We start from the raw sequence: 20,442 nt of genomic DNA, 5'->3' as shown, positions 1-20,442 counted from the left end.
CAACATTAGAGTATTCCGCAGCCTTGCGGTTTCCATCACAGTCCTCTGCATGACTCTTCCCTGCTACTTTTCAGCTGGAGTGGCATCCTGAGAGGCATTACATTACTAAAGCTCTACTCTATAGATGGCTATGTGGATGCTAAAAGGAAATGATGTTTCTTTCAGTCTCAGAAGGTGTGGAAAATATATCCAAATATATATATCAGCCTATTTTAACTAGTGACTTTTAAAAACAAAACAAATAAAAACCCTAGTTTGTTTCATCAGCTGCTTTAAGAAGCTCTTATTACCTTTAAAGTTCTCTGCTGCTCAGCCAGCTCCCCCCGGAACTTTCTGCTGACTGTTTCTGTATCTCCTCAGGCAGGAATCTGCTGCTCTGTAATTTGCAGATTCTTTTCTAAATGTGTGACATTAAAGCGCTGCAGATCTTCTCTCCGACCCATCGTGGTGTGAGGAATGCTGACTCATGGTTTAAAAAGTTACATTTCACTAGTTACAAAGAAATGTATGTGGATATTTTCATATGGTGCCTGGAGAGACCTGAACCGTTCAAACCTAAATGTAGAACGCATTAAACCGTTACTGAGTCTGTACCTCTGATTTTTTTTCTTCTCTAATTTTTGTGCTGTTAACAACTACAAACACAATATTTGTAATGGGTTTTTATATAAACGTGCACAAACTCAGTCAGACTGGAGGAGGCCATTTTCAATGTTTCTGATATTTGCAGTCTTAAAAAAATTCAGCTGTATTAAAGTCTGGACTTGGACTAGGCCATTCCATGCGCTCATTATGTTGCTCTGAGTACGTTGATGTTGTCTTGATTCAATGGGAACATGTCTCATTCTTCTGTTGGTTTTCTTCCTGGTAGGGCTGGGGGATATGGTCTTATTTTTAATTCGATTAAGGATTTTTCTTTTTAATTTTCTCCCCTAATTATTAAGGAAAGCAATAAGTACAAACAGGGAATTTTTTCTTGGCTATGTGCAAAGCAACCCTGTTCCTTTCCTGTCATATGCGGTGCTTTGCGCAAAAGATGCTTCTACAGTTAACTGTTTCTTAGCTGAGGTTTGCTGGTCAGTTCAGGTTCGTTTGTCCCGGAGAGACTGGCGTTTTAGATGTTGGCAAAAGGTTAGTGATGCTGCTGCCTTTAAATGAGATGGTCAGAGGCAAATGTTGCAGCGTGGGTCTCTTGCTCCACGACTGTCGCAGCAAACCCAGACCAGCGTCCTCACTGAACGATTCTGCCATTGCCACGTTTTTCTTTTTGTATTGCTTTTTTATCTATTAACTGATTGTCGCTCTTGAACTGCGGACCTTTGCAGCTCGTTCAGATTTTTCTCGAGGCCTTTCTGTTTTTGTTTTTCAAAACATTTAGAAAACTGTGGATCGGGTTCATTCCACTATAGATTCACTTATTTCTTAAATCTTATTAAATCTGTACACGTTTGCAAATTTAGTGTTAAAATAAGTGGGGAAAAAACATCTAGAAGTATAAATATGTAGTTAGGGAGTGTAACTTAATCCAAAAGATTGAGTTTTTGCATCTTTTTGGATGAACTTTAGCTAAAATGTGACTCCTGTTTCATTCTGGGCTCTACAGGTTGTTTCAGGGGGTTTTACCAGTCCGTCTGGGGCTGAAGAGCTTTGAAATGTGGGGCTCTGATTTTGGATTTATGCTGGATGCATTGAGTTAAACAGCAGAGGAGTGACATTCTGAGGCAGGGGAACGTTTTTCCTTTTAAATCACTGAACTTCTTGGTTTGTTTTTTGCTCTTAGGCATGGTTACTATGGCACATCGGGCCCCTCTGCCCCAGTCAAAGCCCTGACGGACCTCAAACTCCACTTGGTGAACCCTTCCCACCCTGCTTCTTTCCCATCCTCATCCGATTTGGTAGTCATCCACCCAGGGGCCGTTTTAGCCATGTTGGATCTCCTCCCCTCTGTCTCCTCTGAGAGTCAGCCGGAGGTGAGAAAGCAGACTTCAGAATAAAAGAAAATTCAAACATACGACAGAGTTTTTCTCAGTTTCTAAGTCTTCTTTTCTCCTCCAGCATGCCCTCGACCTCCAGCTCGCTGTTGCCAACATCCTCCAGCTCCTGGTGAACAGCGAGAGGAACCAGCAGGTGTTGTGTGAAGCCTGCCTCCACCAGCGGCTGCTGCAGCGTTGTAGTCAGGCCCTCGGGGATGAAGACCACCCGCTGCACCCTCCACTGCAGAGGATGTTCGAGAGGCTGGCCTCGCAGGCCCTGCAGCCGATCGCACTCAGGTACCGCCACCAGTTTCTGGTGTTTTAATTACTCCTCCGCTTCTTTCCAACTCAAGTATGAAACACATTGATGATGAACTGATAAAGCAGCTTAGGAGCAGTGAGATATGCTAGATTTCTCTGGAAATGTTTAAGGTAGGCATCTCTGGCTTGAATTGTGCTGGATGGGAATAAGCATCTTTTCTTTCATTTTTTTTTTTTACTTAATCTTGTGTGTGCTTTGCTATTGTTGCGACAAACCTCTCATCTTTCTCAGTGATCTTATCTCAGTTTGTTATTTTTCTGCAAAGCTATTAAATCAGCAGAGTGGATGCTTTTCTAGTTGACAGTTTTTCTTGTTTCTTCTGATGTTCTGGTAAATTTCTCCTGCAGGGAATTTTTACGTCTCGGAAACCCTCTGAACTGCGGTGCCTGGGACAAGAAGCTCCTGAAGCAGTACCGGGTCCACAAACCAAGCTCCCTTGGCTATGATGCGGAAATGAGAAGTAGGTTTCTCCTCTACGTCCTCCCAATCTGTTCCAGTGTTCCTAATTGGATGCATATGCAAAGAGCAGGAGAGCAGAAAGTTATAAAGACTTCACAGTAGAATGCAGCTTTAAAAAAGTTGTTGCCCTCAGTTTATCATCCTTAAAAACAATCTAGTTAGATTTAAGGGAATATTATTAAGCCCTTTATTAATTAAAAAAAAGTGTTTTAATGTTTTAATTAATGCATTTCCTAAAAGGATAGGTTAATTATGAACGACGTCTACACTGTTGGATAGAATTAAGTAGAAATAATGTTTCTGTCTTAACACTACTCAGCCTTTTAGGTGCATTATCAATCCTGAATAATCATTAGAATTTAGAGGAACCTTTTTTGTCTTGCTATATTCTAATTTAATAAGATGCAATTGGTAATTTTCACAGCTGAAGCACACGATTTGTGAAATCATCACTTGACTTAGTAGCTAAACATTTATCTCCAAAACATGTTGGATGGACTTAAAGAGAGGTGGATTTTTCCAGAAGATTTTTCAGCCTGGTAGAAAGCCAGATGAACCTTCTTAGGATAAGAGAAAGCCAATCAGAGATCTGCCTGTTAAAATAAAGATCTGCCTGGATCTGATCTGAATACTTTGGTTCGTTTCCTGCTAACAGCTGGTAGCGTTTGTAATTTCCTGGGCTCCTCAGCAGGTCTTAATTGCTTATTGTGTCTCCTCCCGGTTCATAATGGATAATAAGTCCCCTCTAATTACTGCTGTATGCAAACAGCCTCTGGTTGGGCGCATTCTGTTGTTGTTTGGGTTATTAGCTCCTATAAGTCTTCCCTAGCTTTAATCTGTGCTTGTCGCTACTGCTAATCCTTGATAAATAATGGATTTTGTTTTCAGAGGAAGGTGAAATATTAAACCTTTGTCCAGGAGTTTGTTCTGGAACTTTGGGAAAATAAACAGATGATTTAGAGCTGCTTGCTAACAGAGGTGCTTACAGCTCCCTGTGGAGCCATTCAGACCTGACATTCACATGGATCCTGGCTGATTTAGTTACAAGAGGCAGCTTTAAGTCGGATTCTTCACACCTGCCAGGAAAATCTTTTCTGTGTTTATTGAATGTTGAAAATTTAGTTTAGTGTTTGATGATTGTTAAATACCTCTGGCCTGTGCTGCTTCCTGGTAGCCTTGAGCTTTGTTTCTTCACACTCTTCATAGTGCGTGAAGGTGAAGCATGCGGCCGTTCAGCTCATGGATTGATCCTCCATATTTTCAGCAAAATGGCTTCACCTAGGTCAGGGTTCTGCAACCTTTAAAACGCAAAGAGCCATTTTCGTTTATATTCGTTTATAGGAAATCTGTTGACATTAAACATTTTATTTGCATTTTTAGTTTTTAACTCTTTAGCACCAAACGTGTCATATTTGAGTTTTTGCGACCTTTAAATCATGAGTGTGTTTTGTTCTAGAAAAAACGGATTTACACAATCAGACACATGTAGTAAACATAAAATCCATAATAAGTTGTTAGAAAGGCCTAATGTATCACAAATGACACAAATAATTTCTCACTTATATTATTCATTTTTTTGTTTGAATGTTTGATGACATTAGTTTTTTTGTGTTCCATGGTTTATTGGGGTTAAAATAAGGAAAAACATAAATGTTTCACAAAGAGGAAGCATGGATTTTTATTTTTAAGTTACTATTTTATGTAAAAAAAAAAAAAAGAAAAAAAAAGAAGAAAAAAATGTTTTTAAACTAATGACCAATGATCTAAAACACATTTCTGGTTCTTTGAAGTCATTATCTTGTCTTTCTAAAGTGTATAAGATCGTTTTCTTCAATATACTAAACAATTAGTTGGTGGTTTAATGATTTTAGTCCATATAAAGAGCCATTGTAGAGGGTCAAAAGGATCAAAAGACTGAACTGCAGTTCGTAGACATAGGGAGCTCCCCATATGTTACTATTATATAGTTATGACAGAGTTAGCAATTAGTAGGTGTTGCAACTTAACCATTAAAAGTTAAGCCGGGCGAGCCCATCCTGCACCTGCTCATGTTAGAAATGGCCAAAACATGGTCACATGGTGTTTCATCCACAAGACAAAAAACATTTTATTGTAAACAAATAAAATGAGATTTAAAATTCCACCTGACATGCTTCACTCTGCGGGAGTAGTGCAACAACAGGTATTCATTTTTAGCCGCACCCCCTAACAGCCGGAATCATGGGAAACTTGAGGCTCAGACCTGTCCAAGAACGGGTTGAGGGAATTGTGTGAATATTTCAAATGACGTAACAGGCATGCGTTACATAAGCTTGCTCTGTTATTCTTATTTTCTTTTCAGTTTGTTGATATTATTGGTAAATTTCAATGAAACAACGGCTAAATCTTAGGAGAAAAGGCTTTGTCTTATGCCGAAGGTCTCCAGTAATGTAAATCAGCATATTTGTCTGGCCAGATTCCCTTTTATGAGTGAAAAAAAATGTATTGTGCACAATTTTGCCACTTTTGGCACCACTGTGCCAAAATCAATTATTCAGTCAATATTAGCTTTATATTCAAGAGGCGATATATTTAAAACGTCTATATATTTTCAATTCTGAGGGTTCATGCCAAGTTTCAAATGGTTCTTCATGGTGTTTTGCAGTGTTTATTTTGGAAATTTTTTTTGAGGATACTTTTTTTTTCCCTTTCTTGGTTTAATCACCTTAAATCAAATATGGTGACATTTAAAATAGTGGTTCCACCAGAAAAATTTTCCTCAATGCCTTTCTGTCATACAAATGCAAACAATTGTATTTCCAATTGATAGTTTTGGAGCTGTACTTGCTTTAACTCATTAATGTAATTTCAGGCAGAATTTGCTCTTAAGACCCTCTGGGCTTAAGGGGTTAATAATATTTTATTTTACCAGAAATTATCCAGGTAATGATTCTGTTGTTTTATTTTAGTGATTTTATGTGGTCCTTTATTATGGCTCCTACTGTAATGCGTTGTGCTTAGATTGCTGACATAAAGCTAATGAAAATGTCAATAATCTTCACAAGGGTAAGTGAGGCAGTCATGAGGTGTGTGTTAGGAGTAGTGGATGGTAGGAGTGATCACCTTTGAGTCACTTTTTTTGCAAAGGTGATGGGCATTTTAAGAGAAAAGGCTCAACAAAAGCCTTCAGGACTAGGATAGATGGTGGAGCCGGACAGTTGGAGACTAGGAGGAAGAGCTTAAGTTTGAATAATAAGAAGACATCTTGGGCAGTCAAAATGGAAAGTGTCTGGAAACTAAAGCAAAAGAATTGTTTCAGCTTTAATCATGGATGTTTTTTTTGATTTTAAGAATCAATGTAGACTACTAAATAATCAGTTTTTACTATCTATTCTTAAGTCGTTCAGTCGTCCCTTATACGCTGCTGATTGTCCCGTTGTTCTCTCTGGCTTTTCAGACAGCATGACTCTATCCATGGAGGGCTTCGGCCCCGACAGCGTCTTCACCACACCGGCGGAGGACAACGGTCAATACCGCATCAGCCGTAGCCTGGTGCGCTCCGCCGAGGACAGCACCGTGCCCCTCACCCGAGTCAAGTGCCTGGTTTCCATGACTACGCCCCACGATATCCGGCTGCATGGATCAGCCGTCACTCCGGCGTTTGTAGAGTTCGACAGCTCGCTGGAAGGTTTTGGGTAAGTCAACATTATCGTCCCTCATTTTTTAAATTTTTTTTATTGCAGAATAATACATAAAATAAAGCAGTTGGTGCAAAACAATTATGTTGAAGCTAGGGCTCTGTGATATGGGTTTAAGGTCTAATCTCAAACCAAATCCAGTGAATCCATTTTTTCTCTCAATATTTACCTTAATTTAAAGGGTAATGAAATTGAAGCTGTAAAAGATCCTTGTTAAATAATAATGCTTACAATAATCAACAAAATTGTAACACTTAAAATGAGCTAGTTAAGCAGTTATATCAGGAACGCTTAGTGACCTTTTATTTTGGAAATCGAAATGACATTGAACAGCTTTAAAAAGGCCAGGTAATGAATGACTGAAAAGTCCCCACTTTTGGACACCAGAAATCAAGTTGGCTGATGAAAACTTTTGAGTCCTTCCTATTAACTTCAGATTTACTTTTTGAAAATAGAATTGGTGCAGCAGATGTTGTCCATTCATTCTTGGAATTTCCAAACAGATAGTTTTTTTTTGTTACCGGTGACACACGCCTCAGGGCGCCTCGTTATTTCTTCCTACGATGAAACATGTTTTTTTTCTTCTTTTACTTCACAGCAGCTTCAACTGTCTCATCAGGAGACTGTTATTGGCCTGCAGTGGTGCAGCTCCGCATACAAATAGGCTTATTTTCTGCTTTTTATGTCACGCCGACTCCCTTTTGCCGCTCCGCGTGTGCTGCTGACAGACCCCACTCCCCCACCTCCATACCCCCCACAGTTAACAGTGTGTTTGGTGCCAGTGGATGTTAGTGCATAAAATATGTTCCTATGAATATGACCTTGGCGATTTGCTTCCACATTACGGTAGACATGCCTCACAAATTGGCTTCTTATTATTGAATCTACAAAGTGGTAACACACAGTTAAGGCTGAAAATTATATATATTTATATGTATGTTTATATGTATGTATATAAAATTAGAAAAATTTCTTGTTTAATCAGCACTTTTTAATAAAGATATTACAATACATTATATAGAAGCACATACCTGGCCATAAATTTAATTTTATTCCTTTTTTTTTTTTTTTTTTTAACTTCCATTTCCTTTTGTTAAACATAGACATGTGTAGTGTCTACTGAAACATGGCTAACGGCTAAACCATTTCTGCAAAAACGCCATTAATAGAAATAAATTGTATCACCACAAAACCTTAAAGAAACCACTCAGGATTCAAACAGCAAAATTGAGCAACCCCAATTATCTCTCATGATCGGAAAGCTTTATTTATAAACCGTGTTACTCTAGCCATTATTTCTTTTCTCCAAATTCTGTGCTATTGATACCATATTTGCTGAACAACTGTGTCCCAAGGTGCTTTGTAAGCTTTTTCCCAGTTTACAGATTTTTGATCAGGAGTTGATCAGTGTGTGATTGGTAGTTGGGTTGTTTTATTGTGAAACCTAACTAGATTCTGGTGGCTCTGAGGATGTAAGTGAGATTGTTTCTGCCAATCCAACTGTAGTTATTGATCGATGAACGGATGAGACACCTGTTAGTTGATGTCCGGGGGGGGGGGGGTATTCTCTTTGCTTAGATTACCGTAAGGCACTTACGGTAATGTGCCGCGCGCCCCTATAGCGCGGTGCGCCCTATGTGTGTTGTTACTGCGGACCTTGTTGAGACCACCATGAGAACGTTAAAGGGGGAAGTGTGGGCGTGGATTGTGTATAAAAGAACAGGTATGTGCTTTATGCAGAACGCCTCATCTCCTCATTGAGGAGATGATGAAAGAGTGGCTGAGGGAGGTGAATGTAAGGAGACCAGGTGGTTTTTTCCACGCATCACCATCGCTGTTAATCTGTGACTCCTAGCGTGCCCATCTCACAGCTGATGTGAAAAACATGGTGAATCAAATGAACGCTGTGCTCGCTGTTATTCCGGGAGGTCAGACAAAGGAACTTCAACCGCTCGACAACGGTGTGAACCGGCCGTTCAAAGTAATGCTACGTTCACGCTTCTGCTGCTTCCTTTTTGCTGCTTGTACCAGTTAGTTCTGACGCGCGGCTGAAGCAGCTTTGCTGCTCTTTGTCTGTCTGGGTAAAGGATAGCGTGGATAGCGTGAAAAGTTATGGATGGTGTCCCCTGATGCCAAGGAACAATCCATTAGATTTTGGTGATGATCCAGATCATAATGTGGATACAGAATTGTTTTTTAAGATTTTCCAACATTGTGAGATATATGGCGGAAAAAGCAGTTCCCCACTGAACCAGAGGTTGGCAGCAGTGACTGTAAACGGCCTCAGCGTCAGACTCAAGAAGTCCAGAGGTATTTTACTGAAGACAAAAACAAGAGAAAAGGGAACATTGTTGGTTTGTTAGGATCAATTAAAAACTTCTGAACGGATTTTAATGAAAATGTTTTACCAGAGGTGTACTTCATGCCAAGGAACATTTCATTTAAATTTGGTAATGATCCAGATCAAGTGTAGGTTTTAGCTGTAGGTGTGAGTCAGTGTTAGAGTAGTTCCAGTTGTTTTTAGGGTTTCCCTCAGTTTTAAATTCATTTTTTTTTAGATACTTGTACCCATTTAAAATTTGGTATTGTGCCACTTAAAAAAACCAAGAGAACTTTATACATTTAAGCTAAATATATAAAGGTCTGAAACTTCTACCTTTTGTGCATTATATACAAAGTTTCTCTTGTTTCACAGGTACAGTTTACTGTTTATCATTTAAATAAGATTGCAAAACTGAAGTTGAATTTTGACCGTATATAATCATGCATTGGTTGCCCGTCCATTACAAATGTGCACAAAGCTATGTCAGTATTCTGCTAATTATGTGAAATAAGAAAAATAATTAAAATTGCACATGAATATTTTTGTCCAGTGTAATAACTCTTGAAAATAACATGGCAGCGGTGAATTGAACACATGAGATATACATATTTAAACCACAGCACATGATGGCATCTGTAGTGCTAATGCTTGGTATCCTATTTAGAGCAGAAACTTCATTGAAACCTCTAAACCCTGGTTAGCATAAACACATCAGTCATATGTTAGTTCATAAATTTGAGTCTTGTAATGTTTGTCATTTTGATATGAAAAAGTAAAAGATCTTGCTTTGTATTGGGTTGTTTTTTTCTGTATTTATTCAAAACGGTAATAAAAATTAATTAATGGCGTTCTGGAAAACAAACAGGGAAGAGCAGTGAGTCATTTTGTTTCTCAGCAATCTTTGCTTTGCAGTGAGCAACCATTAAATTGTTCGTTACAATTCTGACATCACAAATGCTGATTGGTCTTAATTATTTTGTGTTTGATAAAAAAATTCCTCTGTGAGTTTTTGATCTTTTAAATATTTATTGTTTTAAAGTGTCACACCATTGCAGCAGAGCTCAACAGGAAATAAAAAATCCCCTTACATAGCTGTGACTTCATAAAAAAGCCTTGTCATGTTCTTACACTTCCTTTGTTTTTGTGTTGATGCTCCTTTAGATAATCCAGATCAAACAGGAACTTGGGCTTTTGTTTGTCGCCATTTTGGGAAATCCTTTAGTGATCAAACACCTAGATCTGCTTTCCTTAGCATTGCTGCTTCCTTTCTACTCCCGAGGACTCGTCGCAAGAACCTCAGAATAGAGCCTGGAGTTTCTCCTTAACACAGAGTGAAGAATCACTCTGGCAACAAGGCAGTGGCCCACTTTCAGCGCAGTGAAAACACAGGAGGAAACCCACTCAGACTCACACAGCCCCTCCTTTCGCTCCCATCTGTCAGCATGAAATATTGATGCTCCTGTCGCTGTTAGAAATCAAACGCACTCCCTTTACGAACACACACACACAGATCCACCAAATATCGTGTTCTATCAGGCAAAACGCACTCACACACGGTACAACACATGAATGCACACACCTCCAGCCAGGCATCTCACGAGGGGCGAGAAAGATGCTATTAGTGGGAAGAGACGGGGGTGGAGGGTGGAAGACTTTTCTTTTTGAAGATATTTCTCTTGGCATAATCTCAGCGAGGTGATGAGCAACATGGGAGAAAATGTTCCTGAAACAGCAGGAGGGTGCGCTCGTTAGTTTGACAGGCTGGTTTTTAAACATCAGCAAAGTCAATGTGACCTTGGAGGAAAAAATTTGGTTTAATAAAACTCTGGCAGCTTTAAGATGCGGTGCTGCAGCTGACCCTGACCCCTGAACCTCCTGGCTAAGAGGGAACAAGAGCTCAGAAAGCAGTCATTAATGGGCTCAGTGAGCCTCTGATTGCAGAACAGTTCAATTTAAAACAGAATATGTGGATCATTGAACCTTGAAACATTTTGAAAAACTGCACATCCATCCATCCATCCATCCATCCATCCATCCATCCATCCATCCATCCATCCATCCATCCATCCATCCATCCATCCATCCATCCATCCATCCATCCATCCATCCATCCATCCATCCATCCCTTTTCTCAATACTCTTTCATTGTCCCTCAGTGGGGCAATTTGTCCTCTGCCTTTAACCCAGTGTATATTTGCGCCTCCCATAGGGGGCGCCATATCTTTTTGCAGATATTTTCTTTCAAAACTCAGGATATGTTCTCTACTCCACAGCTACAGACAAAACAGTGAAAGCTTTGTTTCTCTTCCATAATTTGTTTTGTAATGAACGTTCATACGGGTGCATGTAGGACCAAATAAAAGTGGGTAAATTAACATCGGGTGTTGATAGGGCGCACGATTTGTTTATCTGTGTGATTTTTGCTGGGTTCAGAGAATTGAGAGTAATTCTAGAAAGCTTTTTTTTCCATTTAAGCAGGCAGATTTACAGGGTGAGGGACATAAATCACTTTTAAACAATTTAAATGCACCAAGTGTAAGGTTAAAAACAGAAAAAAAGAAAAATTTGGCTCCCATACTTTGAAAAGTGCTGGCTGTTAATAATGAGTGGCACCTGGAAACCATTCTAGGGTTCGAACTGGGACTCTAATGGCTTGCTTCTTTTGGTTACCACTCCCTAATAACTAAAACTAAGACTACAGAAAGTTTATCAAAATGTTGTGGATATTTTTTAATTAGTACCCTTAATTAGCAAACCCTGACTAACTGACTACCAAGTATGCCTCAAATGACGAGACATTTCTTACTGAAACAGCCTGTAACAGCATGATTTTTTGTATTTTTTTAATCGTTTTTTTTATCAATGCATTTTAAATTTGTTAAATTGGTCTTAGGTGGCAGAAGTAGTAATGATCTTTAGCAGGTTTTTATCTGATTAAAGAATAACAGTCAAATCTATCTTTTCTATCCAGACGTTTTCCAGGAGTCAGAATGTTCGGAAATAAAACTTTTTTCACAAGGGAGGAAAACATGAAATAAGACCAACATAAAAAAGACGGTTTTCTTTGCTTACTCGTTGCTCTGATTTATGTGTTAAACTAATATAAAGGCAGTTTTTCCCAGATGTTTGTTCTCCTTACTGAGGAGTCGCAAAGCTTTGATGCCCTCAGAAGCACAGGATTTATTTAGTTCTTCTTTTTGGACATATGCAGTCTGTTGTTATGTTGTTTTATAGTTATGGCGGAGAGGAATGTAAGAGACATTTTACTGTCAACAGCAACCATCAATAAGGCTGTCCTGTAATCTGCCTCTTGGATGTTTTATTTGTTTAAATGGATGAAGCTGCTTCAAAACCTTTTTTTTTTTTTTTAGAAAATAAAAACTTTATATATTTACAGATGTTACCCTTACAAAGTAATAGCATATATGCAGAACACAAGTGAGCCACAAGTATAATTTTTTTGTTTATTTTTCTGAAATTTCTTTCTCCTTTTTAAGTTCTGCAGAGGTCATGGTTGGCTTGCTTATGTCTTCAGTGATCGTCCTAATTTCTGCAAATCTTTGGAAAAGTTCCACATTATCTTCACTTTCAGGGGAAGCTAATGCATTAGAGAGAACAGTGTTTATTTTGAAACTTCATCATTAAAAAAAAAAGGTATTCTTTCCCTCTCAAGGCCTTAAATAATCCATTTTAGTTGTTGTTTAGGACTGAGATTCCTCTATCGTACCTCAAAGCTTATATGCTTCATTGCTTATAGATTATCCTCATGTCTAAGTTTATTTAATGCAGGTTTATCTTGAGCAATCATCTATAGACATGCATTAAATTATGTAACAATAGCTCCATATTTCAGAAAATGCAGCAGTTCAGATAAATGAGATGGGGCATTCATCTGTCTCTTGTTTTTCTGTGCAGGTGCCTGTTTTTGCCCAGCCTGGCGCCCCATAACGCTCCCACCAACAACACCAACGCTTCCGGGGTCAGCGACGGAGCAGTGCTTAGTGGGATGGGAACAGGTAAAATGGATTCTCTGTGGTGGCTCATCGTTTATCTCTGTTTTTTTTCTGTTTATGGTCCAAATCTATGAGGATGTGACATGCAGGTGCTGCAGCAGCGAGCCACAGATAGGAGCAATGCGCTACGTTTCTTTATTGTTTCCGTTTTTTCTGAGGGATCCGACATGCAGAACTGGGCTTCTGTTTGACTAACGTGAAATAATATGTTGGGTGTTAACTTCGCCAAGAACGTTATGTTTTTAGGGGTGTTGGTTTGTCTGTCTGTGTAAAGGATAACGTGAAAAGTTATGGATGGATTTTAAGTAGTGCTGTCAAACTATTAAAAATTTTAATCGCAATTAATCGCCAGTTTAAGCGCCCGCGGATCAGGTCGCCGAGGTCTCCGCCTCTGACTGCCACCCAATCCTCTATGCACCGGTCCCTCATGGTTCCCCCTGCAGATGGTGGGCCCACTGGGGGATGGCCTCGCGTCGCTCCTTCGGGCTGGGCCCGGCCGGGTCCCGCGAGGAAGAGCCCGACCACCAGGCGCTCGCCGACGAACCCCAACCCCAGGCCTGGCTCCAGGGTGGGGTCCCGGCTCCGCCGTACCGGGCGACGTCACGTGCCTCGCTGTAGTCCTCGTCATAAGGGTTTTTGAACCGCTCTTCGTCTGACCTGTCCCCCAGAGCCTGTTTGCCTTGGGAGACCCTACCAGGGGCAACATAGCCTCTGGGATCACTCAGGCGCTGAAACCCCTCCACCACGTTAAGGTGTCGGTTCAAGGAGAGGCTCAGTGTAGAGCCGGTTCTCCTCCACATTGAGAGGAGTCAGTTGAGGTGGCTCGGACATCTTCTTCGGATGCCCCCTGGACGCCTCCCTCGGGAGGTGTTCCAGGCACGTCCCACTGGGAGGAGGCCCAGGGGACGACCCAGGACACGCTGGAGAGACTACATCTCTCGGCTGGCCTGGGAGCGCCTAGGGCTTCCCCCAGCAGAGCTGGAGGAGGTGTCTGCGGAGAGGGAAGTCTGGGAGTCTCTGCTTAGTCTGCTGCCCCCGCGACCCGGTTCCGGATAAAGCGGGAGACGACGACGACAACGGCAATTAATCGCATATTATCAACAGTTAACTTGAGATTAATCGCATATTTTATCTTTTTATTTTATTTGGCCATTTAAAAATGCAATTGTGCAATAATGTAAAAAACACATGCTTATACAAACATTTTTTATTAGCATAATTTTTCAAGCACTTTTAAGAAACTAGAATAAAAATATCCTGGTTTAAATTCTAAATTTTAAATTAGGCGTTATGCTTCCATCAAAACTTTACAAAACTACAGAACAGTAAACAGTACTTCAAAGTACTCCGTAAGCTTAAGTTTTTTCTCAAACATAGGACAAAAATAAAAATGTTAAAATAAAGTGCACATTCCGTTATGAAATACAGACTTAATTAAAATGAAATGAATTTACTCACAAAAATAATAAATAAATCTGACGAAATTACAATAACTGGGCTTTGCAGTCATCTCAGCAACATAATATTTTACATGTAGAACATTTTCAAAATGCTTTAATATTCCTTTGGTCTGAACAGGAAGTGCAGCAGCAGTGCAGTCCACATGACTTAGTTCATTTCTTTGTCTTTTTGGCACTAAGCCAGTGAGACGCTCGTTTCTTCTGGACAACATAGATAGACGACTTGGGTTTTGTCAAGAGAAACTTCTGGCATAACTTAAAAAAGAAACGTATCATTCAGGATACCTTGTCTGCTGGCCATTTTTGCCCATTCAAAGCACGGGTCTGTTATGCTGCGTTCTCTCCCGCAAACTTAGCATTCCTGAAGCTACGGAAAGCGCCGAGGGTAAAACAAACAGTACAGAGAGCGCTGCGGAAAAATAAAGAACACAAGCGAACGGTGCGTTTGTTTTGATGCGCGATTAACGTGCGTTAATAAAAATTTTGGCGTTATAGTCTAAAGCAGTTAACGCGTTAATAACGCTTTAAAACTGACAGCCCTAATTTTAAGTTTTATCAGAGGTGTCATCTCATGCCAAGGAACAATCCATTAGATTTTGGTGATGATCCAGATCATAATGTGGATACAGAATTGTTTTTTAAGATTTTCTAACATTGTGAGATATATGGCGGAAAAAGCAGTTCCCCACTAAACCAGAGGTTGGCAGCAGTGACTGTAAACGGCCTCAGTGTCGGACTCAAGAAGTCCAGAGGTATTTTACTGAAGAAGAAAACAAGAGAAAAGGGAACATTGTTGGTTTGTTAGGATCAATTAAAAACTTCTGAACGGATTTTAATGAAAATGTTTTACCAGAGGTGTACTACATGCCAAGGAACAATTCATTTAAATTTGGTCATGATCCAGATTATGTTTTAGCTGTAGGTGTGGGTCAGTGTTTAGGGCTAAATTTACTGCTTGGTGGAGGTCTGCTCTGAGTTCTCTCTTAGTTCCAGTTGTTTTTGGGGTTTCCCTCGGTTTTAAATTCATTTTTTTGAGATACTTATACCCATTTAAAATTTGGTATTGTGCCACTTAAAAAAACCAAGAGAACTTTATACATTTAAGCTAAATATATAAAGGTCTGAAACTCCTACCTTTTGTGCATTATATGCATTATATTATTATATATATTATATTATGCATATTATAAGTTTCTCTTGTTTCACAGGTACAGTTTACTGTTCATCATTTAAATAAGATTGCAAAACTGAAGTTGAATTTTAACCTTTGATAATCATGCATTGGTTGCCCGTCTATTACAGATGTGTACAAAGCTATGTCAGTATTCTGCTTATTATGAAAATGCAAATTTTCACAACTGTGAAATAAGAAAAATAATTAAAATTGCATAAGAATGTTTTTGTCCAATGTAATAACTCTTGAAAATAACATAGCAGCGGTGGATTGAACACATGAGATATACATATTTAAACCACAGCTCTTAAGGCTTATTGTCGCAAACTAAATGTCAAAAAGTACTTTGTCTCCTCATGAATCCAAATATGGTACACCATCATCCTCCGTCTACTTCCAGTCTTCTTCTTCTTCTTTTTTAAATTCTTGCTTTAGGTTTCAGATCATGAGTGTTATAAAAAAATAAAAAATAAAAATGCAGTTTTGCAAAATATAAAATGTTTGATGCGACCGAAGGATTTTTTATTTTTTTATGGGGGGTGGATTTTACAGCACTAGTGGCTCGCAGCAGGCTTTTAAAAGGTTGGTGATCGTCTGAAAAATCAGTGCAAGTAAAGGTATGAAAGTCAAGCAGAACAATAAATAAAGAGTGAAATTATACCTCCTTTTAAAACTTTGTTTTTACTCAGCACCTTTTAATTTGAATTCCCTAAATAAAGACAGGTTTAAAATCGGATCTACATGAAGATGAAGGAACACAGAAGAGGAAGGGTCACAAGTACAGATTTAATCTTTTACAGGTCACTCAGTGAAACACATTGAAAATCAAACTTTCAAGCCAAAAGAGTCATTGGAGGAAAGGACAAGATAGTATTATTTTGGAACCTTCTAAAAAATATGGATATTTTGATGGCAAAAATTAAGGTCAATGTAACAATAAGAAACGGCCACTTGTTCTACTATATTTTAAAAAAAATGACAAAAGTGCTTCCATAACAATTTCATGACAAACACAGAGTGAAATAAACAAATTTGTTCTGTTACCGCATAACCTTAGAGCAGGGGTCTCACATTTTCCAGGCCAAGGATCCCCAAACTGATGGTGAGATGGAGCGGGGACCCCTAATTATGTATGAACTCGTGTTATATCAAACTGGTCCTATAGTCACTAATCTATTCTAACGAAAGTAATTTCTCCCTGGGATTACTAACGTATTTCTGAATCTGATTCCTGGTTGATGGGACAGGTGTTGGTGACACGGTGCCCAGCTTGAAAGAGCTCCTGTGTGTCACTGAATGTGTGCATTGATGACTGAAAGACATCTACTGCCTCCATTTATCTGTTTACTACAGTGTGTTAAATTCATGTTAATGTGGATTTAAAGACATTTCAATTAATGGAAAAAATTGCAGGGGGGAATATAAAAAAAAAAAGTTTAATTAACCAAAACATTTGCGACCCCCATGCAGTACCTCCTAGGGCAGGCATCCCCAAACTCGGTCCTCAAGGACCGCTGTCCTGCAGGTTTTAGAGGTTTCCCTGATTTAGCACAGCTGATTATGATGATTGCAGTAGAGCAAAAGCCTGTTAATCAACTATCAATTAAAATCAGCTGTGCTGGAGCAGAGAAACATCTAAAACCTGCAGGACAGGGGGCCTTGAGGACCGAGTTTGGGGATGCCTGTCCTAGGGGATCCCCTAGGGGTCGCAGACCCCCGGTTGAAGACCTCCGCCTTAGAGAATTAGTGCTGTTACAGGCACATAATTTTTTTTTTTACTTTTTTAACTTAATAACATTTTAACTCTTTCCCTTACCTCTTTACCTTTTTAGTTTTTTTTTTTCATAAAAACTTTATTTGTACTAGCTGATATACAATTCAAGAGCTCATCTAATGGGTCAAATGCCAAAATAACATGTACAGCCATGTAGCAGTATTTGCTCAATGGCAGGATATAGATCTTGTGCTTCTAGACCTCACTGAGGGGGGGGGGGGGGGGGCTCCAATTGTAAGGGTTATGCAGGTGATTAAAAATGGTAATTTACCCTATAAAGGGTTAAAGCTGGTTCAGGTCAAAGAAACTGTAAAAATCTGACCCAGCATTTAATTCCATGTTTTTCCTGATTCCTCATATTTACTTGCACCAGTGCTCACACATTCACTCCATGTACTTAATAATCAGCCCTTTTTTATTTTAATAACTTTCAGTTCTCGTCTGCTGGTAGTGTTGGAAAACCCAGAGAAAAGCAAGCATTTAAAAAAATGTCGTTTCAGCAAGAATATTACCCTACTTCCATTTATTAGCACTACATTGTATCCGTAAAAAAGTTAGATTTGACCTGAACAGATGACCTCATCCCTCGTACAATTTTTTTATACGATTGCATTGTTTTTTTGTTTTTGTTTTTTTTATAGCGTGATGATCTCAAACTCCAGAGTTAAGCCTGTAAAAAGTACAGAAATTATTAATATTTAATGATGCTCTCATAAAACCAACAATGGAGAAGATGGTAAAAAAAAACATTAGTTAGGATTTATCATCGTTACAATGAATCAAAATTAAATACACAATAACTGTAACTGGTAAGATAGATGAACATCTTTACAGCAGGTAAATGCAGACTTATATGTTGACTTTAGTTTTTTTTTTTGTCAAATCCAACTAGAATATTATTTGTTCTTTGCTAAACTCTAATCCACCCTCACTGTATCCAGTTTGGAAGTGAAAAAAGGAAGTGAGGAGTTTCCTGAAGCTGCTCTGTCTCCTGCATGCGATGCTGGAGGACATAGAAATGAGCCTCTGTGGCCAACAGGAGGTTTTTAAATTCACAGCCAGGAATCATTCTTTCTGATGTGACTTAGTTTTAACAGAATGATTGTTTTGGACTTAGATCGGCTTGGGCCGAGTGCTGTCCCTCTGTTTTTCACAAAAGTTGCAGCAATCACTCCAGCAACCAGTGACTCAGCATGTTCTCAGTTCTTGCATTAATCAGCGGGTTCCTCTTTCCTACGTTAATGTTAAGGCCAATAAAGGGAAGTCGGTGAGTGCTGGGTTTTAAGGTTGCTGCGTTTGCAGCCTTTATAAATTGACTTAAAAATGTAAAAGTTTTCAAATCTAAAATATTTGAATTCCGTACAAATAAAAATGTTTACAGTTTTAACTCAAATGGAGTTGCTTTGCTTTATCTGTTTAGTTCTTGGGGGAATTTTGTGAAATTTTTCGCTTTACCTTTTGATATGAATTTTTTTTAAACTTTTTTTAACTTTTTTTAAGATGTAATTTTCTCACGTGTCATCATGTTTTTCCTTCCCTGCAAACAGGAGAAGCTAGCAGCTAAAAGCAACATGTGATCAGCAACCTTCAGATCATCCAAATTGAACCAGCTATCAGTGAATTTGCTCTCCAGGTTTTTAGCAAAGAATCTTTTAAGTTGACAATGTATTTTCTAAAACAAAAGCAGATTGAAGCGATCATTTAATGCTCCTTTTTTTGAGATAATATTAAATCTAATCTATGACTTTATAGATGGAGCTCTATTATGTGTCCTCATTTAATATTTATGACGCACAGAGAGACTCTCCGTCTTCTCTTACATTACATTCTCCTGCTCCACCGGGCTCTAATCTTTCTGAGCTCTCATCCAGTGCTGATCCTCTCCTTGTCCTTTCCAGCCTGTTGTCTAGCTCTATTTATAGACTTTGCTCTGTTTCTCTGTAACTCATATTTTCCCTCTTTGTGTCCCTCTCATTTTTTATCTAGATATCTAATCTCCTCTCCTCCTTGTCGCTGCCTTGAATCCATCTATTCTCATTGTTAGCTTTCTGCCCCTTTTCTCACCTCATTCATCCAAAATGTCTCCTTGCTCCTCACATTTCAAGATGTTTTTACCAACTGACAGAATTTTAAATCATCAAAATAATTTTCCTCAAAAAGGAATAGATTTATGTTGATTAGCTTAAATGACTGATCCATGGAAGGTTGTATTGTTTACTAATGTTAACAACCTGAGTAAATGATTTTTTTGCACCAGAAATAGAAATCCTCTTTTCCACTGGCTCTACTTGACCTGGCTCTACTCAACCAGACGTGCTTTGCCAGGGTTTCTATACCTTTTTTATTTTTTATTTTTTAGTACCGGTACCATCTTTTTTTGGTCCGTGTTCAGCAGTATGTGAATTCAGAACTGAGTGAGGCCCATTTGTGATGTAAAAGCATGTTTTCAACATCTACGCTACTTTACACTTATGTAAAGATAAAGCCTCATGCTTACAGGAGATGTGGTTTTTAGATTAAAGCCTTTTTAATAACAAATAATTGAATTAATATTGACAATATCAAGAGTTATAAGGAGTTAGAAAAAGGTTCTAAGTGTGGTATAAACTTTAATCTGGACTTAAGGAGGGGTAGTCACTGGTTCTATGATTCTTGGAGGAGATATTGCTTTATCTTTTACATGATAAAATTGACATGATGATTAAAAAAAATGTTAACCAGGTCTCAGTTTAAAAAAAAAAAAACTATTTATTAACAAATTTATTAAAGCATTAAGAATATTTATTATAGCACATGGAGGGAGCAGCAATGCATGCACTCCACATGATCTTAAGGCGGGGCTGCTGAATGCACTAATGAATCGGTCAATGCGTGCACATATCAGTTGTTACCATACAAGAAAAAAATACTGGCCGATTTATAGTTATGTCTCTACATTGCATTATTAATCCCATCAGACATAAATATCAGAAAATGTTATTGGTTTTTAAATTGTCCAACTTTAAATGGCCCAGCTGAAAGCAGGCTGTCTTTTGAAGTTACTCCCAGCACCAGGATTGTTTCTTTTAAGTGGTGTTTTCAACATTGTCATGGATACCACCAAGTAATGAAAGATAAGGAGGCTTAAACAACAAAACTAATTAGAAAACGTTTAATTGTTTAGATTTAGAGCTTTTTTTTTGGCTCCGATGGCCATATGTTAGGGGAGAAAATGGCTTCAGTAGCTTTTCTGGGTTTTGCTTTGTTCCGTTTCCCCTCTTGAGCGGC

At 38.8% G+C, this 20,442-nt stretch overlaps 1 protein-coding gene across 6 annotated transcripts in view; it reads left to right on the top strand.

The window, feature by feature from the left end:
- The window catches only part of wdfy3 (WD repeat and FYVE domain containing 3), a 139,613-nt gene that overhangs the window by 64,827 nt on the left and 54,344 nt on the right, over positions 1 to 20,442 (top strand). For all 6 annotated transcript variants that reach the window (XM_038288125.1, XM_038288124.1, XM_038288121.1 and 3 more), the window contains 5 exons: positions 1,781 to 1,970; positions 2,056 to 2,270; positions 2,643 to 2,755; positions 6,191 to 6,428; positions 12,670 to 12,770. In XM_038288125.1, coding sequence (XP_038144053.1) covers positions 1,781 to 1,970; positions 2,056 to 2,270; positions 2,643 to 2,755; positions 6,191 to 6,428; positions 12,670 to 12,770 — 857 coding nt within the window. The remainder of the gene's footprint in view (positions 1 to 1,780; positions 1,971 to 2,055; positions 2,271 to 2,642; positions 2,756 to 6,190; positions 6,429 to 12,669; positions 12,771 to 20,442) is intronic.

This window comes from Cyprinodon tularosa, unplaced genomic scaffold (genome assembly GCF_016077235.1).
Source record: "Cyprinodon tularosa strain WSP-4 unplaced genomic scaffold, ASM1607723v1 ctg249, whole genome shotgun sequence".
NCBI lineage: Eukaryota > Metazoa > Chordata > Actinopteri > Cyprinodontiformes > Cyprinodontidae > Cyprinodon > Cyprinodon tularosa.
Note: the sequence above shows the minus strand (reverse complement) of the source record. Positions and strands in the feature narration are given on the sequence as shown.